This window comes from Pectinophora gossypiella, chromosome 1, assembly GCF_024362695.1.
Source record: "Pectinophora gossypiella chromosome 1, ilPecGoss1.1, whole genome shotgun sequence".
NCBI lineage: Eukaryota > Metazoa > Arthropoda > Insecta > Lepidoptera > Gelechiidae > Pectinophora > Pectinophora gossypiella.
In genome coordinates, this window is record NC_065404.1 from 6,474,774 (window position 1) to 6,499,052 (window position 24,279).

At 38.6% G+C, this 24,279-nt stretch overlaps 4 protein-coding genes across 4 annotated transcripts; 3 read left to right on the top strand and 1 right to left on the bottom strand.

The window, feature by feature from the left end:
• Positions 1-169: 169 nt before the first annotated feature.
• Positions 170-1,350, bottom strand: LOC126368200 (putative nuclease HARBI1). The gene is made up of 2 exons (XM_050012101.1): positions 802-1,350; positions 170-719 (listed from the first exon to the last, which is right to left on the bottom strand). Exons 1-2 carry the CDS (start codon positions 1,087-1,089, stop codon positions 516-518), a joined length of 492 nt encoding a protein of 163 aa, XP_049868058.1. The 5' UTR covers positions 1,090-1,350; the 3' UTR covers positions 170-515.
• LOC126368211 (myb/SANT-like DNA-binding domain-containing protein 3) lies at positions 1,348-2,560 on the top strand. The gene is made up of 4 exons (XM_050012112.1): positions 1,348-1,947; positions 2,031-2,107; positions 2,230-2,357; positions 2,511-2,560. Exons 1-4 carry the CDS (start codon positions 1,768-1,770, stop codon positions 2,534-2,536), a joined length of 411 nt encoding a protein of 136 aa, XP_049868069.1. The 5' UTR covers positions 1,348-1,767; the 3' UTR covers positions 2,537-2,560.
• Positions 2,555-4,255, top strand: LOC126367062 (uncharacterized). Its single transcript, XM_050010459.1, has 5 exons — positions 2,555-2,621; positions 2,714-2,815; positions 3,000-3,089; positions 3,440-3,699; positions 4,208-4,255. The coding sequence occupies exons 2-5, from the start codon at positions 2,746-2,748 to the stop codon at positions 4,253-4,255; spliced, it is 468 nt and encodes a 155-aa protein (XP_049866416.1). The 5' UTR covers positions 2,555-2,621; positions 2,714-2,745.
• A 17,076-nt stretch (positions 4,256-21,331) lies between these two features.
• Positions 21,332-24,067, top strand: LOC126368779 (ATP synthase mitochondrial F1 complex assembly factor 2). Its single transcript, XM_050012932.1, has 6 exons — positions 21,332-21,539; positions 21,634-21,827; positions 21,919-22,029; positions 22,113-22,293; positions 22,869-22,984; positions 23,767-24,067. Exons 1-6 carry the CDS (start codon positions 21,461-21,463, stop codon positions 23,923-23,925), a joined length of 840 nt encoding a protein of 279 aa, XP_049868889.1. The 5' UTR covers positions 21,332-21,460; the 3' UTR covers positions 23,926-24,067.
• Positions 24,068-24,279: the final 212 nt, after the last annotated feature.

Consider the following 24,279-nt stretch of genomic DNA (forward strand, 5'->3'; position numbering starts at 1 on the left):
TCTTGCGATAAAACTAGCTCTTATAATACTACCTCGTTCATTGTCTGGAACAGGTGTTAGTGGGTCTATCCTTGCCCTCAAGGGTTCTGGCATTTCTTGGTTAGTGTTAACACTGATATTGTGCAATACAGCACACGCCACGATGATGTTAGGGACATTTTTTATTTTGTTCTGAAGCTTTCTGCTTAAACAAGCAAATCTTCTTTTCAGGATCCCATTCAACCTTTCTATAATATTTCTAGTACTGATATGGGATCTGTTGAAGCGCTCCTGAGTATACGTGTAAGACGACTGTGCATATCCACTGTCCCCTAAAACCAGCTCCTGCTAAATCCCCTTCTTCAAAGCGCATACTACGACGGCTGTTGCTGAATATGCGGGAATCATGGGCAGATTCTGGCCACCTCGCCACAATGTCGTAAATCAACATTTGTGGCCCGCATATTAGTTGTACATTTATAGAGAACTCACCTTTTCTATTTCTGAAAAGTTCTCCATTTTCCCGACTCGGATTTTTAATTGGTACGTGTGCAGTCAATGCACCCGATTACCCCTGGGAATTGAGCACGTTGGTAAAATGCTCTCTTCACGTTGGCTCTCTCGTGTGCTCCAGGGAACTTGATAAACTCAACTACTTTCATTGCTAATATTTTCGATAGCTTAGCCACGATTTTTGATACAACTGGCTGGCTGATCTTATGCAGATCTCCGCAAACAATCTGTTGAAACAGAAATAGTTTTGTAAATATTTTTTATAACTGTAGATAAGTTATTATATAAATGCTTGAATGGCTAACTTACCTGGAAGTTTCCTGTAGCATAAAATCTTAACGCTATGAGTAGTTGCAATATGGGTGGTAAAGGTAACCCTTTGTTGGTTACATTTGATTGCAATCCAATCAGCGGCAATATCATATGAACAACAGTATCTTTCCTAAATCGAAAGCGTTTTTGAAATTGTTCTTCGTCGTAACATTCCAAAGGGTTTTGAGCGTCTCTGATATATTTCCGCGCCGGATAATCGTAAGGATTATCATAAACATAATCCATAAACTCTTCAAAGTCACTATATAAGTCACTATCACTCATTTTAATAACAAAAATCGAAGTTTGTAATATAAAAAGTATCGTCACAACAAGCGTTCGCACGGATTTCAAGCGTTGAGTAGTCCTTAAGGTAGATCACGAGGTACCTTACATTTGACAGTTCATTCCTCAATTTTTACTCACCTCCAGTGAGGAAGAACCATAAGTCGAGGACGTAAATGTCAACTATGAATACCAAAAATCCTCAACCGAGGTTGAGTCGAGTGGAGGAAATCTTGAGTGACATCTGAGAATACGGGTGTTACACCCGTATTCTAAGATGTTTACTCAAAACTGCCTTCACTCGGTCCTCAGCCAAGGCCACCTTAAGGGATTCTCAAAATCTCCTTGAAATCGGTATTCTTAGTTGGCACCTCAACCTTAACGGAGGTTTCCTCCAGCGAGGAAGAGTGGAGGTATGACGTCATTGTTTTCGTATTATTTTGTTGGCAGCATGATAGAATTCTGTTGGCTGTGGTCACGTTTGTAGTTTATGGGAACATTTAAACGTCAAACAAATTGTCAAATCGACTTTGACAGTTGATTTCGCGGTACCGGCTTTGTTTATTTCAAACACAAATTTCAGACTACTTTGCACTGAGCAAGTTATCATCCGTCCCAAACTACTTTGTGGAGTGTGAAAGTGTTTATTAGATTTGTAAAAGTGTTTATCAAGTCAAAATGTCGAGCGGATCAACAAGACAAACTTTCACTGAACACGAAAAAGTGTGTCTGCAGGAATTAGTTTTGAAATATAAATTAAATTCTGCTGCAACTATTGGGGCTGGAAATGCAAATGTAAAAAAAATGGCTTGGGTACGCCTTACACAAGAATTTAACTCCATTGAGACCAATAGTAAAGTAAGTACCTAAATGTAGCACATAATATTAATATCATTCCTGATTTTGATTAAACTTACAAACAAACCTTTGATTTCTTTTAGCGAACAGAGGCACAATTAAAAAAATGTTGGGACAATTTAAAAACCAGAAGAAAACAATTTCTAGCACAAGAAAAAAGGTAAAATATCATATACTTTCTTAAAAGTAAATATTTAATTATTTACTATTGTTACAAAACACAGTGCAATGTTGTAAGTAATGTTATTTTTAAGCTTCTCATTTTTCATTTGAATTTGGAAGGGAACGCATGAGGACCGGAGGTGGGTTGTATGCAGCTAGTACCTCTCAAGGCTCCCAGGAGGCTATTGATGCTGCTCTTTTGGATGCCACAAATATAGAGCTACAAGGCGTGTTTGATAGTGATAGTGGTGAGTTATCAGGATATACATACATACCTTATTCCACTTACTAAATAGTTTTTATTGATATCTCTTTTCTATGTTCAGTTGAAAGTTAATAGAATTTCACCGAGTGGCTCTTGCAAGTAAAAATTATAGCAATTGATAACATTTTCATTCCAGATATGGTGTTGGACCACAACATGTGAGCCCCAGTACCTGATCTCCCTGCACCTGCAGCCCCTGCAGCACCCGCTAATACCTCACCTGGCGAAGGACCATCCCAAATACAAAGTATAATAGTTAAGCTATATTTTTTGCCATTTCTAACACAATAAACAACATATTTTTTTTGCAGAATACATTATGTTTTGCCTTTTTTGCAGAAGCTATTCCTGTGGAAGTTGATATTGAAATAATGGATAATCAATATCGTCCATCAGCCGGGTCTCGTCTCTCCGATTATGAGCCACCTTCTCTAATTCAAGGTATTTTCTTAGATATTTTCTTAAGTTGATTATCTAGTACATTTAAACAAAACTATAGGCTTGATTATTATTACAAGTAATCTAAACCAGTGTGAAGATTTTAAAGATTTTAAGAAAGAGGTGTGTTTAATGAACACTTATGTAACCTTATTTAAGTAACATATTTGGAATTTTTTATTTGTAGAGTCTGTTCCTGTGGCACAAGTAGAGCTACCTCGTCGACCATCAACTGGATTGAGAGAACATGATTATGGAGCACCTTCTCAAACTCAAGGTATTCTTATTATAGCAATATTGTTGAACAAAATCTGCTTTATAAGTAACTAAAATAATTTCTAATGTATTTTTGGTAACAAATTCCTAGAAACCCCATGCTGATCTTGCGCGACCCAACTCCGTCCACAAAAGTTTTTACAGCTTTCTTATCTTTTGTTTACATTCACATCTGTGAATGTGATGGCCATCTGTCAGCACTTGTGGTGACCTTTTTTTATATTAGCCAGTTAAACGTATTCACTTCGTAGTAAAAAGGATCGGTTAAAAAATATTTTTATTATAAGTAACTGTGTTTATTAAGCCTGTGAACTTTCGTGCGTTTTAACATATCTTCTTGTTACGTTTCAGCTTCAAAGAACATTCGGGCTCATGTAATTAATCAGGAGTTCACCTTGCGAAAGGATAGATATCAGGTGATAGTGGACAGGGAGGAGGAGCTACACAAATTGAGGATAGCAGAGCGGGAGTGGCTCGTAAAGGCAGCTGAGGAGACATATCATAAAGCTCGCCTTGAAAAGGAAAGTGCGCAGGAGTTGCTGCTATGCAGCCGGGCTAAGCGAGAGCTAGCAGAGCTGCATCTTTCTAGGGAAGAAAGAAATAAATTGATAGTTTTTATTACATTTTTTTTATTGAGCATATCCCTTGTATTTGGAGCAATAACTAATTTTAACTATGATACAAATAATGGAATCTTAAAGAATATTTCTAAGAACTTTTTCTATATGAATTATAACATAATATTATAGGTATTTAATACATATCTAACATCTAGATAGAAACTAAACTAGTACATAATACAATACAGTAACTCTTTATTATTTAAATACAAGAAGCAAGTGGTACAAAAGGCGTTCTTTTTGCTGAGGAAACATAACTAACATAACAAAATTATACTTAACTAAAATGTCTTGCGATAAAACTAGCTCTTATAATACTACCTCGTTCATTGTCTGGAACAGGTGTTGGTGGGTCTATCCTTGACCTCAAGGGTTCTGGCATTTCTTGGTTAGTGTTAACACTGATATTGTGCAATACAGCACATGCCACGATGATGTTAGGGACATTTTTTATTTTGTTCTGAAGCTTCCTGCTTAAACAAGCAAATCTTCTTTTCAGGACACCATTCAGCCTTTCTATAATATTTCTAGTACTGATATGGGATAAGTTGTAGCGCTCCTGATCTGGTGTTTGTGGATTTAGCACGGGAGTATACGTGTAAGACGACTGTGCATATCCACTGTCCCCTAAAAGTATGCCAGCACCTACTAAATCCCCTTCTTCAAAGCGCATACTACAACGGCTGTTGCTGAATATGCGGGAATCATGGGCAGATCCTGGCCACCTCGCCACAATGTCGTAAATCAACATTTGTGGCCCGCATATTAGTTGTACATTTATAGAGAACTCACCTTTTCTATTTCTGAAAAGTTCTCCATTTTCCCGACTCGGATTTTTAATTGGTACGTGAGTGCAGTCAATGCACCCGATTACCCCTGGGAATTGAGCACGTTGGTAAAATGCTCTCTTCACGTTGGCTCTCTCGTGTGCTCCAGGGAACTTGATAAACTCAACTACTTTCATTGCTAATATTTTCGATAGCTTAGCCACGATTTTAGATACAACTGGCTGACTGATCTTATGCAGGTCTCCGCAAACAATCTGTTGAAACAGAAATAGTTTGGTAAATATTTTTTATAACTGTAGATAAGTAATTATATAAATGCTTGAATGGCTAACTTACCTGGAAGTTTCCTGTAGCATAAAATCTTAACGCTATGAGTAGTTGCAATATGGGTGGTAAAGGTAACCCTTTGTTGGTTACATTTGATTGCAATCCAATCAGTGGCAATATCATATGAACAACGGTATCTTACCTAAATCGAAAGCGTTTTTGAAATTGTTCTTCGTCGTAACATTCCAAAGGGTTTTGAGCGTCTCTGATATATTTCCGCGCCGGATAATCGTAAGGATTATCATAAACATAATCCATAAACTCTTCAAAGTCACTATATAAGTCACTATCACTCATTTTAATAACAAAAATCGAAGTTTGTAATATAAAAAGTATCGTCACAACAAGCGTTCGCACGGATTTCAAGCGTTGAGTAGTCCTTAAGGTTGGTCACGAGGTACCTTACATTTGACAGTTCATTCCTCAATTTTTACTCACCTCCAGTGAGGAAGAACCATAAGTCGAGGACGTAAATGTCAACTATGAATACCAAAAATCCTCAACCGAGGTTGAGTCGAGTGGAGGAAATCTTGAGTGACATCTGAGAATACGGGTGTTAGTCTTCAATAATAATTATCTTTTCATGTTGTTACTGTGCAGTCGTTAAAAACGAGGAAACTTTTCAATAATAAAATATACCGGATAGGAACGGAATTTGGAAAAGGTGAGGATCAGGAGAGGAATAATAATAAAATAATAATAAAAAGAGGAAGTTAAATTTTAATATCATTAGTATTAATAAACATACTTAATAAACGATAGACTGAAGGATTATTTGAAGATAAAAGGATCTGGATAGAAGTAGGAAAAGGAATGTGTAAATGTGTAAGTCCCTGAAAAAGTTGAGCATTATCATATTTAGGACAATTCAGGAAGATGTGATCCACATCCTCCACCTCACCACACTCACATAAAGCACTGTCCACTATATGAAATTTAGCTAGATGAGCAGACGTACAAACGTGACCTAATCTCATACGAGTCAGGATGCACGATGCCGTCTTGCCCAACAGCAACCGCGAGAACCAGGGTTTTGCAGGAATTTCACGTTGGATAGATGCGAAATATTTTCCTTTTGTTTGAGAACTGACAGACCACACTTCCCTCCACGAATCACGTAGATACACTCTGGGTAGAGCAAGAAGGTCATGAGGGTAGATTTTATAGTAAGCCATATCTCCACAATCAATGGCGTCATTAGCAAGCCTATCAGCCTGTTCGTTTCCACGGATACCCCTATGTCCCGGAATCCAGGCAAAAATAATCGAAAATCCCTTTGCAGCACACTGAACAATCATGTTTCTGGTTTCTATTATCAATGGACTAATAAGTTTTGTTTTAAATAAAAATTTAGATAGAGATTGTAGAGCGCTCATTGAGTCTGAAAAGATTATAGTTTTCCTAAGTTTTGCTAAAAGTACATACTCAACCGCTTTATACAGACCAAAAACTTCACCAGTAAAAACAGAACTCTCAGGAGGTAATTTAATCTTTTGAACTATATCGTATTGTGAGTGATATATGCCAACACCTACTTTATTATCTGTGGATCGTTTGGACGCATCACTAAAAACATGATGCCAACTGTCAGTGCTATTGTCAAATTCCGTGTCTAGAACGAAATTGAAAACATTGGATGCCTCAAAAGTTTGTTTAGTTATACCCAAGTTTAAACGAACATCAGGTTTATAAACAAGGGCTTCATAGTTTGAGGTGTAAAGAGGGAAACATATTGAGTTATGAATTGGCGTATCAATTGACAGTAATTTTTGATAACTATTAATTAAACAAGGAGTGCATTTATGAGTCCAGTAACTTGAGGAGTTGACTTCTTCAGAGAGGATTTTTAGCTTGGTTAAAAGTGGGTGGTCACCTAGTTGTAAACAACGGTATAAATAACTATCTGAAAGAAACTGCCGCCTCAGTTGTAAAGGGGGTTCAACACACTCGACTTGCATTGCATTAATAGGGCTAGTCTTCATTGCGCCCAGAACAATCCTTAAAGCTACCGATTGTATTTTATCTAGTTTATTTAAAGCAGCAGCACTACATGGTTCCAGCAAAAAAGATCCATAATCAATCACACTCCTGATTAGTGCATTATAAATGATTCTCAGAGAAGTAGGATGAGCGCCCCACCATACACCTCTGAGGCATTTAATAATATTAAGATTCCGTTCACATTTAGCCTCAATATAATTGCAATGTGGGATACCAGTAAGTTTGGAATCCAGTATAACTCCTAAAAATTTACATTGTAAACTTACAGGCATGGGGATATTATCATAAAAAACATTAATTTCAGGGGGAGATCTCATACGAGAAAAAAGCACTACATTGCTTTTGGAAACGGATAATTCTAAGCCATTATCATTCAGCCAACCCTTCAATATACCAAGAGATGTTGTAAGTGTGTTACATAAATTAGAAACAGATTTACCTGAACAATACAATAAAAGATCATCTGCATACTGTAAAATATTAACTGAGTTACTTAAGGAATCCTCTAAATCATAAGTATATACATTATATAGTAAAGGGCTCAGCACTGAGCCTTGAGGTAAGCCCTGCCAAACAACTCTAGATATCTGGGACCCATCTAGTGTAACACTTATAGATCTCTCTGACAGCATTCTAATAATAAATGAAGTGAGCATTTCCGGAACATTTAATGATTTTAATTTCTTATGAAGAATAGAAATAACAACATTATCATAGGCACCTTTAATGTCTAAAAAAGCAGAGAGGATGGATTCATTTTTTGAAAATGCCAGTCTAATGTCAGTCATAAACAGACTCAAACTATCAGAAGTACTTCTGCCCTTTCTGAAGCCGAACTGACTTTCAGAGAGCAATCTATTGCTTTCTAAATACCATTCTAGCCTATTTTTGACTAAATGTTCTGCCAATTTGGCCAGTACAGAAGATAAAACAACAGGTCGGTAAGAAGAAGCGTCAGAAGGAGGTTTCTTTGGTTTTAAGATAGGTATTACTAACTGGGACCTCCATGAGAGAGGAATGTTGCCAGACAACATAATAGAATTTATAATATTTAAGAAGTAATTTAAAGTTTTATCACTGCTGTTACAGAAAAAGGAATAGGGTATACCGTCTTGACCGGGTGACGTGTCAATTAAACTTGTTAAAATGCCTTTAATTTCAGACATGGAAAAAGGTGAATTTAATCCTGATAAATTATTAGAAATTGAAGTTGGCAAGCACTGAATTTGTAACTCGGGAACTGAAGAAGGAGCTAGATTATCTAGGAATTGTTCAGCTAGCTCTGAAGATAGAGAGCCTCTAGATGATGGATTAACACCCATCCTGAATCTCCTAACGCTTTGCCAAACAACAGAAACATTAACATCTGGACAAATATTATTACAGAATCTTCTCCATCCCTCAAACTTCTTCTTTTTCAAAAATTTACGAGTGTCCCGTGCCACTTGACAGTAAAGCTCATAGTTCACAGATGTCATTAAACAGGAATAAACCCTTTCTGCTTCCCTCCTTCTTTTTATAGCCTCTGTGCACTCGTTGTCCCACCAAGGTGGACAGGGGATTTTTCTGGAGCCGCCCACTTTAATTGGGAATAAAGCATCTGCAACCTCAATCATGACTTTGACAAGAGCCTCAGAGCAAGCCATCTCATTACCCATACAGACAGAAGGGAGGTTTGAAACTTTACTGTCAACTTGCTGACTAAATGCAGACCAATCACTAGGTAATCTATATTTCATACGGGGAGTAGGTTTCGGAGCTATCATTGGATGTAACGAAGGAAACTTAATAGTTATGGGATGATGGTCACTTCCACAAGTAGAAGGGTGAACTGACCACGAAAGAATAGAAGCAAGATTAGGCGTGCATATAGAGAGATCTGGAGCACTAGGGCCCTCGTCAGGGCCAGTACGCCGAGTAGGAGTACCATCATTTAAAATACAGAGATTGAGAGAATTTAAAATTCGCAACATTTCTTCTCCATAAAAAATATGTCTAGATGAACCTCCCCATGCTGGGTGCTGGCCATTAAAATCACCTAGTACTAAAAAAGGGCTTGGTATACATTTAAATATATTAGTGAGATCACTATACAAAGCTAAAGTAGGATGAGCAATATATACAGAAACTATACACACATTATTTACAGAGATAGCAATGGCTTCAACACCATTATTTACAGGAGGAAGAGATATTTGTTTGTAAGGAACAGAACTATTGATAAGGATGGCAACACCACCATGCGCATCACTAGCTCTGTCCTTCCTAAGAATATTAAAACCTGATATTCTAAAAGAATATTCAGGCAAAAGCCATGTCTCTGAGAGACAGACTATTGAAGGATTATATTTATTAATTAAAAATATTATTTCAGGTTTTTTATCAGCAGCACTTCTACAATTCCACTGTAGGAGTACCTGATCCATTATTGGGATTGATAGACACAGTGTTTTCAATTAGTTGGGCAACGTGGGACGGTATAGAATTGGTGGGAATTAAACTGGATTTAAACAAAAGCTCAATAAGAGACAAAATTAATTTCGCTATGGGTTGGTTTGATTTATCATTTTCTGAGTTATCATTTTTCAGAGCAGAACCATTTGGTGAAGATAGAGGTATATCATAATCTTTTATTAGAGATGCATGTGCAGCCCGGTCATACCCAGCCGAAGGCGTAGGAGGAGCACGAGGCTTAAGGAAAACTGTTTTTTTATATGAGCTGGAAGATGGGGACAATCGAGCTGCTGGGTTAGCAGCCTCATCTTGAGATTGTTTATGTTGCGAAGTTCTAAGAACGTCAGCAAAAGATTTGGAGACAACGGGGTGTAATTTGGAAGCCTCTAAATATGAGATGCAGTTTTGAGCCATTGACACTTTGATATTTTTTTGTCGGGAAAATTCAGGACAAGCCTTACTAGTGGCAAAATGATAACCAGAACAAAGACAGCATGATCCATCCTCTTGTTCTACTGAACAAGATTCGGCAGTGTGACCTTGCCCACATTTATAACAGCGAGGCTTGGAGCGGCATTGAGCCTTTGTATGACCAAAACGGCAGCAGCTGTAACATTGAATGGTTGGATAAATGTACAAGTCGACAGTCAATGGAGTATAGCACATAAACACACGTTTTGGTAGTACTTGTCCATCGAAAGTTAAAACAACTGTTTCAGTGTTAGTAAATTCTGGAGACCCATTTATAATTTTTTTACTTTTAATTCTCCTAGCTTTAAGAACTTTCCCACATCCAATGGGGACACTCACATTATCCAAAATCTCATCCTCAGGCCAGTCAGCAGGGACACCCCTGACAACACCCATCCGTGTGATAATAAAGGTTGGAATGAAAGCTCTCAAACTATGGCTGGCAAGGCAAGGATTTTCAATAAAAGCGTTAGCATCAGAATATGTGGAAAAGGCCATGGATAGTCTATTTCTGCCGATCCGTTTCAAGCTACCGTTCACTATGTTTTTAATCATATTTTTCTTTAGAACGCTGCCAAACTGAATGGGATGCAGTGAAACAGGATCGTCAGGAGTAGACTGCTCCTTTTGAATGTGCACCACATAGGGTGCTAGGTCGGAAGAAACATATTTCCTACCAACTTGCTGTTGCTGCTGGGTTTGCTGATTAGTTACTGTGACTGTTGGTGGTGGAGGTGGAGGATCAGGTATTGTTGATAAAAGAGAATTGTCTTCGTCAGAATTGCAATTGCACTTGTCTACACCCGAAACGTTTTTACTATTTTTACTTTTGCGCTTTTTGTTGCAATGTTTGCAAATCTTTCTCAAGGGTCTTACACGTTTTCTGACTTGAGAGGAGCACCCGTCCTCCGTATCCATTGACGAAGTATCGTCAACAATAACTTCCATCCCTACATGAGGGACACGATGACGATCCCGGCCGCCACCGGGGTCGTCGGGGGGATCAACCCCCATAGTAAAAAGAAAAACTCACTTACCACTACACAGCAGCAAGTATTTTAGAAGAATATATATAAATATGAATTAACAGATAAAATAATACAGAAATACTCCACTGAACCCACACGAAATCAATTAAATTAAATTTTCACTAAAAAACACGACCGCCAATTTCGGAAGTTTCCCGCGCTTCTACATACAAATAGTGAATAGCTACCATTCTACCACAGACCAAGTAGAGATGCTACGCATCAGACGGAAATGTTCCATAGTATCTATCTATTTTCTTTGTTTTTGGCTGCATCGTTCAGAAACGATGATTCTGCCAACGTCAAGGTTCAAGAGAAAATACTTAACATTAAAATATAATTTTGATCGGTTAGGTTAAAATAATCGGTGGATAGTCCAATGGTGAAGATTGAACCTAGAAAATAACAACACAATTTGTTAGTATGACATTACAAAACACAGGGTTTAAGTTTGCGGAACAAGGAATGAAGGTTAAGACCAGACAAAAAAAAAAAAAAAAAAATATAAAAAAAAAAATACGTATATATATAAACTAGATGTCGCGTGGTTCGCTCGCAGCAAGCTGCTCGCGTGTCTTGTTTTCCCGCCACTTTTTTACCGCGATAGAATTTGACCAAGACTTCAATAGGTCTCGTGAAATCAAAAAAGTTCTAGGTGCTATAGTTTTGCCAGGCCGTAGGGTGTCTCCCTGATGCGGAGCAGTTTTCTAAGATGACGTTCCGATCACACCCCTATACATATTTTTTACACCCGATACATTTTCTGGAAAAACAAAATTTTGTATGGCGGCCATCTTGTTTTTCGGCCATTTTCTTTTTTTTTCACCGGCGATAAAATTTGACCAAGACTTAAATAGGTCTCGTGAAATCAAAAAAGTTCTAGGTGCTATAGTTTTGCCAGGCCGTAGAGTGTCTCCCTGATGCGGAGCAGTTTTCCAAGATGACGTTCCGATCACACCGGCGACAATATTTGACCAAGATTTAAATAGGTTTCGTGAAAAATTTATTGCTCCAGGTTTTATAGTTTTGCCAGGCCGTAGGGTGTCTCCCTGATGCGGAGCAGTTTTTTAAGATCGAGCAGTATTGAAATACTCAACATGACTATCCGATCACATCCCTATACATCATGTTTACCCCCGAGGCATTTTCAGGAAAAACGAAAAATTTGTATGGCGGCCATCTTGATTTTCCATTTTGATTTTTTTCACCGGCAACTAAATTTGACTAAAATTTAAATAGGTTACGTGAAAAAAATATTGCTCCAGGTATTATAGTTTTGCCAGGCCGTAGGGTGTCTCCCTGATGCGGAGCAGTTTTTCAAGATCGAGCAGTATTGAAATACTCAACATGACGATCCAATCACATCCCTATACATAATTTTTACCTTCGAGGCATTTTCGGGAAAAACGAAAATTTTGTATGGCGGCCATCTTGTTTTTCCGCCATTTTGGTTTTTTTTCGGCGGGGATTGGATTTGACCAAGATTTAAATATGTCATGCGAAAACAAAATTGCTCCAGGTTTTGTAGTTTTGCCAGGCCGTAGGGTGTCTCCCTGATGCGGAGCAGTTTTTCAAGATTGAGAACATTTTCCGTTCTCGACAAGACACTCAGATTACATCCCCATACACAGTTTTTACCCCCGAGACATTTTCTGGAAAAATAAAATTTTGTATGGCGGCCATCTTGTTTTTCCGCCATTTTGATTTTTTTCCACCAGAAATTGGATTTGACCAGGATTTAAATAGGTTGTGCGAAAAAAGAATCGTTCCAGGTGCGATAGTTTTGCCAGACTGTAGGGTGTCTCCCTGATGCGGAGCAGTTTTCCAAGATCTGGGATTTTTCCCATACTCACCGGGAGGTCCCGATCACACCCCCCATACATCATTTTCACCCCCCGACGCTCCTTCTGGGAGAACAACCCTGTCAGTGAGTCAGTCAGTGAGTCAGTCAGTCAGTGGGTTTGTAGCTATATATAGTATAACTAGATTTCGCGTGGTTCGCTCGCAGCAAGCTGCTCGCGTGTCCTGTATTAGTTCGAAGCTTTGTATGGCGGCCATCTTGTTTTCGTGAAATCAAAAAAGTTCTAGGTGCTATAGTTTTGCCAGGCCGTAGGGTGTCTCCCTGATGCGGAGCAGTTTTCCAAGATGACGTTCCGATCACACCCCAATACATCATTTTTACCTCTGAGACATTTTCTGGAAAAACAAAAATTTGTATGGCGGCCATCTTGTTTTTCGGCCATTTTGTTTTTTTTTTCACTGGCGATAAAATTTGACCAAGACTTTAATAGGCTTCGTGAAAACAAAAAAGTTCCATGTGCGATAGTTTCGCCAGGCTGTAGGGTGTCTCCCTGATGCGGAGCAGCTTTCGAAGATCGAAAAGTATTTCCATACTCAACATGATGTTTCGTTCACATTCTTCATACATCATTTTTACCCCCGAGGCATTTTCGGGAAAATCGAAAATTTTGTATGGCGGCCATCTTTTTTTCCCGCCATTTTGATTTTTTTTCAACTACGAGAGAATTTGACCAAGAATTAAATAGGTTTCGTGAAAACAAAATAGGTCAGGATGCGATAGTTTCGCCAGGCCGTGGGGGTGTCTCCCTGATGCGGAGCAGTTTTCGAAGATCCAGCAGTATTTTCATACTCGACATGACGTTCCGATCACACGTCCTATACTTCATTTTTATCCCCGAGGCATTTTCTGGAAAAACGAAAATTTTGTATGGCGGCCATCTTGTTTTTCCGCCATTTTGATTTTTTTTCACCGGCACATAAATTTGACCAATATTTAAATAGGTATCGTGAAAACTAAAAAGTTCCACGTGCGATAGTTTCACCAGGCCGTAGGGTGTCTCCCTGATGCGGAGCAGTTTTTCAAGATCGAGAAGTATTTCCATACTCAACAAGACGTTCCGATTACAACCCCATTCACAGTTTTTACCCCCGAGGCATTTTCTGGAAAAACATTTTTTTGTATGGCGGCCATCTTGTTTTTCCGCCATTTTGATTTTTTTTCACCAGTGATTGAATTTGACCAGGAATTAAGTAGGTTTTGTGGAAAAAGAATCGTTCTAGGTGCGATAGTTGCGCCAGGCCGTAGGGTGTCTTCCTGATGCGGAGCAGTTTTCCAAGATCTGGAAGTTTTCCCATACTCACCGGAAGGTCCAGATCACATTCCCCATACACCATTTTTACCCCCCGACGCTCCTTCTGGGAGAACAATTATGTCAGTGAGTGAGTGAGTGAGTCAGTCAGTCAGTGGGTTTGTAGCTATATATATTATAACTATGAAAATTATTAGAGTTTTATGTTATTATATTTAATAAACCTAGATAAAATATTTATAAAAGGGGTATACACTAATGTGAGAAGAAAGTTAACATTTACAGGGCGGGGAATTTTAGGGGGTAGTACATCATATAAGGAAACATTCAGCCGGGGGCAATTAAAAAACAAGTGATCAAGAGTACCTTCCTCTTCTCCACATTCACACAGGGAATGATCGCGGATACGAAGCTTTGCCAGGAAAACAGGCGAACACACGTGTCCCAAACGAAGTCTGATTATGGTGGAACAAACAGGTTTGTCGAAATTGCGATATTTAAAAAACCATGGTTTTATGGGAACAAATGGCTGGATGCCACCATAATGCTTACCCTTTATGAGCCTAGAATTGTTCCACCTTTCCGTCCATGATTTATGTAAATGTGGTTTAGCAAGGCAACGAATATCTCTAGAAAATTCTTTGTTATACACCTCTCTGCCCGTGCGGATAGCCTCCTTGGCGCATTGGTCAGCGATTTCATTTCCTGTTATGCCACTGTGGCTTGGGATCCATGCCAAAATAACTTCAATCCCCGATTGTTGGCATTTAAATAAAACTTCCTTAATTTTGAGAGTCAGGTAAAAATTATCTTTCGAGTGAAATGGTTTTTTAATAATGTCCTGAAGGCAACTAAGAGAATCTGAAAACACAATTGATCTCGCCAGTTTATGAGATTCAATAAAGGTGACAGCTTCAAGTAAGGCAATAGACTCACCTGTAAATATTGAACAATTAGATGGGCATTTATAATTAAGGATTATTTTATACTTTGGAATCCAGACCGCTGCTCCTACATTATCGGAATCCGAAATTTTAGATGCATCTGTATAAAGGTGTAGCCAACCTGGCCAGTTCCTTTCAGAGATACTGTTGAAGTCTGCATTAGCTCCTGGAGAGTTCTTATTTATTTCCAAGTTTAAAATAACCTTGGGGCAAAAAATGAGTATATTAAAATTAAATTCGAATATGGGGTTTTTTAGAGTCTGTTGTACTGTGGAGATGTCAATCTTTTTATATGAGTTAATTAATAAAGGCAAGTCTTTGTGTGACCAGTAGTTTAGATTCGTCAGAGAGTTTAGGGATTTTATTTTATTATGAAGAGGATGCGAAGAATTTTGAATAATGTTAAAATAGTACCTATCTGACAGAAATTGTCGCCGTAGCTGCAGAGGAGCCTCGACGCATTCAATTTGAAGAGCATTTGTTGGGGATGACTTCATAGCTCCTGTAATTACACGTAAACATTTATATTGAATTTTATCAAGTTTACATAATGCCATCTTGTTACAGGGTTCCAGAATGAAGCAAGCGTAGTCGAAGTGACTTCGAATAACAGCGTTATATAAAAGTTTTTGGCTGTATGGGTGGGACCCCCACCAAACTCCAGAGAGTGACCTGAGCACATTCATATTTTTTTCGCACTTATTCGCAATGTAATTGAGATGGTGAATACCTTTCAATTTATCGTCTAGGATGACCCCTAAGAATTTGACGTTGTTTTGGATGGCTATGGGTTGATCGTTCACATGGATGTCAATTGGAGGAATGGAACGTTTACGGGTAAATACTACAGCACTACATTTGTGAACTGACAAGGACAGACCATGTTCATCGAGCCAGATGTTAAGGTAGTGTAAGGCAGAATTGAGACGTGAGCTTGCTTCTAGAAATGATGATGAGCTGGCATATAAGACGATGTCGTCGGCATATTGTAAGATATTGCAGAAGGAGAGGACTGTTCTGTCAAGGTCATAAGTATAGACGTTGTACAGCAGAGGACTAAGGACAGAGCCCTGCGGAAGTCCCTTCCACAAAGTTCTTGGAGAAGAAAGGGAGCCCTGGACTCTAACAGAGATAGAGCGAGCCGTGAAGAGATTACATATGATGTTGACCATCCTTACCGAAATATTCAGATTTAGCATTTTCTGCCTGAGCACTGGTAGGAGGACATTGTCATATGCAGAAGATATGTCAAGAAAGATACCGATGACATGTTTATCATTGCTAAAAGAGCGTCTGACGTCTGTGGTGAAAATGCTGAGACTATCCAAGGTACCCAAACCCCTTCTGAATCCGAATTGGGACTGAGACAATATGCCTTTGTTTTCTAGGAACCACTCCAATCGGTTTTTTATTAAGTGCTCTAAAATTTTGGCTAGAGTGGACGAAAGGGCAATGGGCCTATACGAGGCCGCATCACTGGGATTTTTCCCGGGTTTTAAGATGGGGATAACAATTTGTGTTTTCCAGGCTGTTGGTACAGAGCCCGAAATGAAAATTTCGTTGATGACATCAAGAAGATAATGTATGGCAATCTCTGGAGATTTAGTTACGAATGAGTAGGGTATACCATCTATGCCTGGGGATGAATCACGGAGGTTGTCAAGTGCACAGCAGAGTTCGGCGAAGGAGAAAGGCTCATCAAAAGTATCCATAGATGGTGTTACATTATCTAGTAAAGAGAGGCAGTCCTGTGTTGGAACATAAGGAGGCGCAAGTTTGTTGGTAAAATCAGAAAGCCACGAGGATGTATCATTGGAGGGAACGTTATAGTCATCCGAGAGATAACCTCTGAAAGATTTGATACGTCTCCAGACCATGGACGCGGGTGAACGAGGAGCAAGTGACTCACAAAAATCTCGCCATCCTTTAGTTTTTTTTTTGGATAGTAGTCTTTTGCAGCGGGCCGTCTCCCTCTGGAACACCAAATAACTGTCTAATGATGTTAAGTCAGCCGCAAATGTCTTCTCCGCCTCATTACGACGACGAACACTCGAGGAGCATTCAGAGTCCCACCACGGAGGTGAGGAGATTTTACCGCGAGCCGAGTTTTTAATAGGAATACTCTCATCAGCAGATGAGGTAAGGCATTGAGTGAAATCGTCGTAACAGGTCAAATAATTTGAAGAAGAGACAGACGGCAGTGAATGCACCTTTACCCGTACAAGATCCGAGTATTTATCCCAATCAGCCTTTTTGATGCGGTATTTTAAGAGAGGTGGAGGACCTTTGATGGGAGGGGAATGATTGTGGTAATTTAAAATGATGGGGAAATGGTCACTACCGTAACAGTTAGGCAAGGTTTTCCAAGAGAGGGACATCACTAAACTAGGAGAAGCCATCGATAAATCCACCACACTTGCATTCTGCAAAGGGGAGGATCTTCTCGTGGCTGATCCATCATTTAGGACACATAGGTTACGATCGTCTAGTAGATCTAGGAGAGTAGATGAATTGGAATCACATCTATGTGAACCCCATAGCGTGTGATGGCAGTTAAAATCGCCGAGAATTAATAGTGGATTTGGTAAATTTGAAAGAATGTTGTTTAATTCGGAGAAGAGGGAGTGATCTGGATGAGGGACATATACCGAAGCTATGGTTAGGTTTAGGGCCTTAACTGCTACAATATGAAGGTCAGGGCTATGGGGTGGAATGGGGATTTGGGAATAGGACATGTGCCTATTAATAAGCAAAGCCGAACCTGCTCGACCATCGATTCTGTCATCCCGGAGACAGGCGAAGCCCGATACTCTAAAGAGCGATCCAGGCCTCAGCCAAGTCTCCGAGATGGCACAGACAACTGGTTTAAATTTGTTTATTAAATATATGAGTTCATGTTTCTTACTTCTGATGCTTTTACAGTTCCATTGAAGGAGATTGTGACCTGCCATTTTTATTGATTAAAGTGACGATAAATTGCTGTAGTAGAGTAATGACGTTGTTCGGTAGAGCATCTGAAAATTTGGATACTAGATTAACAAGGGAACAGATTAATAATTCAATGAGATTGTCGTTGGGAGTAAGGAGGGGGGTGGGGTCATCGAGATTAGGGTTGGGGAATGCACAGCCATTGGGTTGAGTTGATGACGGGGTGTTTGTAATATCCCTGTGAGCAAGGACGTCAAAAGATTTACCTAAATCTGGGGGTGTGCGTCGTTCCCGGTATACCGTCTTCCGGTAGGAAGAAGAGCTTTGATTGTGCGGAGGAAGGGTAGATGAAAAGGGGGCCGCGTGGGGCAAGGCTGTCTGAGAGTAGGAAGTTGAAGGTTGGGAGAGAACATCAGCAAATGAACGCTTTACTATTGGGAATCGATGAGATGCGTCAGTGTAAGAGATACTCTCCTCTGACATGACCAGTTTTATGGCCTTTTGTCTGGAATGTTCAGGACATTTAGGGTCAGTGGCCCTATGGTTACCACTACAGAAAAGGCATGTTGGAGGGGAGTCTATGTTGTTGCATGAATCCCCATAGTGAGGTTGAGCGCACATATAGCATCTAGGCTTTGAACGGCATTGAGCTTTTATATGCCCAAAACGGCAGCAGCCTCTGCACTGGATCGTGGGGAGTTGATAAGTGTCCACAGGCAAAGAGGTGTAGAAGCAAAAGATTTTCTTTGGTAGTGATTGGCCTAGGAAGGTTAAAACCACAGTGGTTGAGGGAATCCAGCATGTGGATCCATCAATAATCTTTTTCATGTTGATGCGCCTAGCCTTTACGACCTTACCACAACTAGGAGGATACTGAATATTAGTCACTAGTTCTTCTAGTGTCCAGTCTACCGGGATATTCCTCACCACTCCCATTCTGGAAACCTGAAACTGTGGGATGGTGGCAGAATATTTGTGTTCCGACAAGAAGGAATTGGAGACAAAGTTGTTTGCATCAGAGGCAGAAGAAAATTCTATGGAAATTCGGTTTCGACCCACACTGCTAATTCCACCGTTGACAATTCCCCTGACTTTGTTTTTGTGGATTAATTGAGCGAATTTCAGAACCCTAATAGTCAGGCCTGCGGATGGGTCAGCTTCCACTCGAGTGACGTGAACTGAGAAAGGTGCTCTGTCATTTTCGGAGTACATCAACTTCCCCTGAGAGGTATATTCAGGAGTAATATACACGTCTTGGATAGACGCCGCTGGAGAGAATGTTTTTTTATGAGCGGGATTGTTCAATTCCGAGTCCGCTGGGCGTTTAGTAGGCTTTTGCGCACAGGGTAATACCTCACTTTGCGACATAGGTTCTGGAGACGGATCTTTGTCTGGTGGTAAACCACCTCCTCCCGGAGGGGGATCGTCCTCCATATTAAACACAGGGATAAGATTACATGCACTGATTATACTTACCAGTAATATAACCCACCACCAACAAGAAACAAGTAGGATCTATCACAGAACAGAGGAGAAATCCAAAAAAAAACAAAAATATTCGGCCGCAACGTGTTTCCTTGAAAACAATGACAGGCAGAATCCGTACCATAGTAAAAAAAAATGCTCTGTGGAAACTGCTCTTATAGAACATGACAGCTCTTTTTTTTAAATTGAAGTATTTGCCTTGGAAGTTAGTAGCTTTGAGTGGTAGCAATTTTAGCCTTTTTAAGCCTAAATCGCCTCCCCTTTTCACCCTCGTGATAAAATCTAATTATTTTCATTTGGAATGGGAATTTGAAATGAAATAGGTAGTGCTATTTATTAATTATTTTATTTTTTAATGGATTGTTTTCTGTATCTCATGTACTCAGAGTAAATTCTTGCACGAATTGATGTCAGACTTTTTCGTGACAATCACACGCCTTCTTTATCTAGGGCGTCGAGGGGTGGAGTAAATGGGTGTATCTGAAATAAGAAACACAAAATAAAAATAATTAATAACCTCGCAACAGCTCTAAATCGACAGAAACAAATAAACATCCTACTACGCCACACCCATACCTAGTCCATTCTGTCGAGGGCAATTTTTTTATGTTCTATCTGTAGATAAATATGAAAAGTAAAATAATTGCCTGTAACTGGATATTTGTGTATATCATACATATTAATCATTGATTCAAGATGTGCAAAACTTACCACTTTCGAGACATTTTCTGAAAAGTAATAAATGTTTCAGTGAGTTGCATTCTCAGACTTCTGTCACTGTTTTTTTCACTACCAACTGTCCCAAGACCAACTTATCTGAGCAGAACAAGAAACAGTAATAATAAATAATGTGATACATTATTTTAAATAACTCTGAGGGTACTTACTGGTTATTTATTATTTAGGATATTTATTTGTTTCTGTCGATTTAGAGCTGTTGTGAGGTTATTATTTTTTTTATTTTGTATTTCTTATTTCAGATGCACCCAGTGTTGCCAACTTAGTGGATTTTCTACTAGATCTGGTGGTTTAGACATGTGGTTCGGCGAAAAAATATTAGTTTTAGTGGCTAGTGGATTTTTTAGTGGATTAGAGTCCTTTCAGTTAGCGGCAAGTGACGAATTTAACCACTAACACAACCGAATATGTTTTATGAGTTACTTGAGCGAAAGACCCAAAATAAAGTTTATTTATTAGTAATACATACAATAAGTTTCATATTAAGTAAGATCAAGATGCCTAAGCCACAGTACACACAGTTTCGTGATTGTTGGTTACGTGACCCAGTTTTAAAGGATTGGTTGCAAATAGTCGAAAGCACTGGTGGTCCAGTTGCTAAGTGCAAATTATGTGGTATATTATTAAGGAATCATTATTAATAATAATTGAATAATTTACCCTGTCTCTAGCACGTCTTTACCTACGACGCGGCACTAAAGAGGGGGGAAAAACATCCCACGATCTGATTGCACTGATTCGGCTTTGGATTGTCTAGTCTCTGCTTACCCCGGTGGGAAATAGGCGTGAGTTTATGTATGTATGTATTTTATCTAGTGAAATTCTGGTGGTTTGAAAGACCGCTCAGTTTTAGTGGTTTCTGGTGGTTTGCACGGCCGCATTTGGTGGGCTGGTGAAAATAAAGTTGGCAACACTGGATGCACCCATTTACTCCACTCCTCGACGCCCTAGACGAAGAAGGCGTGTGATTGTCACGAAAAAAATCTCTGACATCAATTTGTGCAAGAATTTACTCTGAGTACATGAGATCCAGAAAACAATCCATTAAAAAATAAAATAATTAATAAATAGCACTACCTATTTCATTTCAAATTCCAATTCCAAATGAAAATAATTAGATTTTATGATGGAGGTGAAAAGGGGAGGCGAAGGAAATTTAGTTTCGATCGCCATCGACTCGCAAAGAAGAAGAAGGGGAGGCGATTTAGGCTTAAAAAATCTAAAATTGCTACCACCCAAAGCTACTAACTTCCAAGGCAAATAATTCAACTTAAAAAAAGAGCTGTCATGTTCTATAAATGCAGTTTCCACAGAGCTATTTTTTTTACTATGGAACATTTCCATCTGATGCGTAGCATCTCTAATTAGTCAGTCAGTGCTTGCAAGAATTTTTTTGGATATGGAAAAAATATTTTTTTGGTTATGTATTTAAATTTTATTTAATTTGCCTACCCTTTTAATAGTTAAGATTATGTAAAATGTTAGCTCTACCCAGGAATACTCTACTCAGTTTATTGAAAACACGTTGTCCTAACTGTTTAAAGCAGAAAAATTATGGTAGGTACCTAAGTTTGAATACAGAGAAAAATTTGACCTATTTTTAGCAGTTTTCAGATGGTTTTGTTAAATCAATATTTTTGATCAATTTTAGCCACTCGTAAGCGGTTTTACCGTAACACGGGAATTGTCCAGAATGAAAACAAGTGGGAGATAACACTGGACCACAGGCGGTTGAAGACACCAAATGGCAAAGTCTTCTCTGTGCCTAGCGAGCAACTGGCTCGTGCTATAGCAGCTGAGTGGGATACGCAGATAGAGACCATTACTCAGCCTACCATGCACCTGGTAAATATTACTTTTAAATGTTCTTGTACAGATTTTTACATTATTTGCCTCTTCATTTTTTTAATTGACTTTATATTTATAAATTTTTCAGACTTCTTTGTGTAATACAGCAATGGATAACCCTGGAAAATGTACACCTCATGATATAGTGAACTTTTTACTAGAGTACCTTCCTACTGACACCCTACTTTTCTTTTCTGATGTAAGTACCTGGGCATAAAGTAAGAACATTTCATGATTATAATAGTGTCAATTATTTATTTTATTATTGTTTTAACTTTTCAGGAAGAAGTAGAACTGAGGGCTCTTCAAGAAAAGAAATGGACTCCTATCATAGAATGGTTCCAGAAGAGATTTAATGTTACTCAAGAAGTGTCAAGGGACCTGCAACCACCAGCTGTTAACATTGAAACTAGAGCTATATTGGCTCGCCACTTCTTGTCTTATGACTTTACTGCTCTCAATGGTGAGTTCCTATTTTTCTTCTATATTCAAAAATATCTACCTATTAGGTATACCTCTCTCTCTCTATTTAAGAGCTGCGCTCTTGTCGGTGGAGTAATCGCCATTCCTCTCTTCTTCCCGCCAAAACCTTCAGCTCCCGATATGACACAACCTGCACCTTCTCTTTTATTTGTTTCATAAATGTTATCCTAGGTCTACCCCTTCCTCTCTTCCCTTCAATTTTTCCTTCTATAATGTTTGTTATAAATGACTGGTGTCGTAGTAGGTATACCTATTGACTGTAAAACATGTGGCATTTAGTATATAAGTCTGAATTGTCCAGCATTATTTCTGATTGTACACAGCATCGCAGCAGTACACAGCATCTATCTTATAAATGTGTCATCCTGTCTGGTCTAGTGCAATATAAAGTTATGAAATGTCAAAAGTCAGTAACTATATTCACTGTTTATCATATAAACTAATTTTTTAATAGGTTTTAAGCATTTATTTTTTTGTTAGATGTTTTGTTTTTCTTATTATTTGTATTATTATAAAAGAGAGTTTTCATTTTATAAGTGAAAGTATTTTTTGTAGCTATCAGCTTTGGGGTGGAGGCTCTCAAGTCTCCGTTGCTGATGTTGGCATGCATGGAGCGACGTCTCGAACCGCACGAAGCCGTTATGTTGGCGAGACTTGAAGAAGAATATCAGGTGTGTATGACAATGCATTACATACAATGGTGCTAATTCTAGTAGACACCTCTCAATTTTATTTTAAGTTATACATGTTCTCATCTGCCGAGAAAGAAAACAATGGATAAAACAACAATCCAGACAAATAAAATACGCGTCACATTGGTATGCCACCTGTTTCACATATGCTGTCAACCGAATTCTGTCAGGTTATATTCCAACATGCTTATAGGTAAAATTTTGAGGGTTGTTTATGACTTCTACCTAAATAATAAATTTATGTCGTGTATGTTGACATCAGCACCATTATTGACAGATAAGTTTTTACTTGCCTGTTTACAACTGAAATAAAAATTCCAATTACTTGTACCTCTGCCCCATTGATATGAGTGAGTGTTTGTATTATAAATACATATAGGTATTTTATATATGTATGCAATACTATCAGACATCATATAATATATCAGAGACACTCAACTGATAAAATATGTTTATCAGTTTCCCAAAATGAATAAGCATGAATAATGAAAACAATTACCTACTCAGCTTTCTTCTAAATTCATGCAAGGCACTAGAAAACTTGTCAATAGCCTCCAGATTACATTATTTTTATTATAGTAGCAAGGTAAATCATTATTTTAAGTAAATAAATAAATTATCTTGGATGATTATAATTATTTATCATACCATCATAATATGTAATATAATAATATATACCTGGCTATAAATCACAGAGTGAGTTGATCTTTATGACAATAGACTTGACCTCTGCTAAGACATTATTATTCAATTGTGGGCAGTTGGCGCGCTGGGGTCGGGTGCCGTGGGCGCATGAATTGAATCAAGCGGACCTGACGTCGCGGGTGGCTGCCTCCATTCTTGTCATCCACACCTCAGCCGACAGACATTCCGCCAAGTCCAAAGCAAAACCCAGCGAAACCACCGCGCCGTTTACATAAACATGCCTGCCACTAGTTCTTTAAGTAAACTCTTGTTACTACTTTGTAGACTTATTAGCAGAAATACCTATTATGTAAGTATGTAAAATTGTCTAGGTATGTAGAAAATATTACCCAAATAAACATTGTTTGATGCACTTTACTTTTTAATTTGTATTTCCCAGAGACCTTTCAAGTAGTGTAATACAAACACAATTATTAAAAATAGTGCAACGCGTGTTACAATAGGTGTATGGTCACGAGTACTAATATGTATACACTTTGAACCCATGTCACATTAACTTTTTTGACAAATTTAACCGTAGTATTATTCCTTATTCTATGCCGTAAGTCTCATTAAATATCAAATATGAT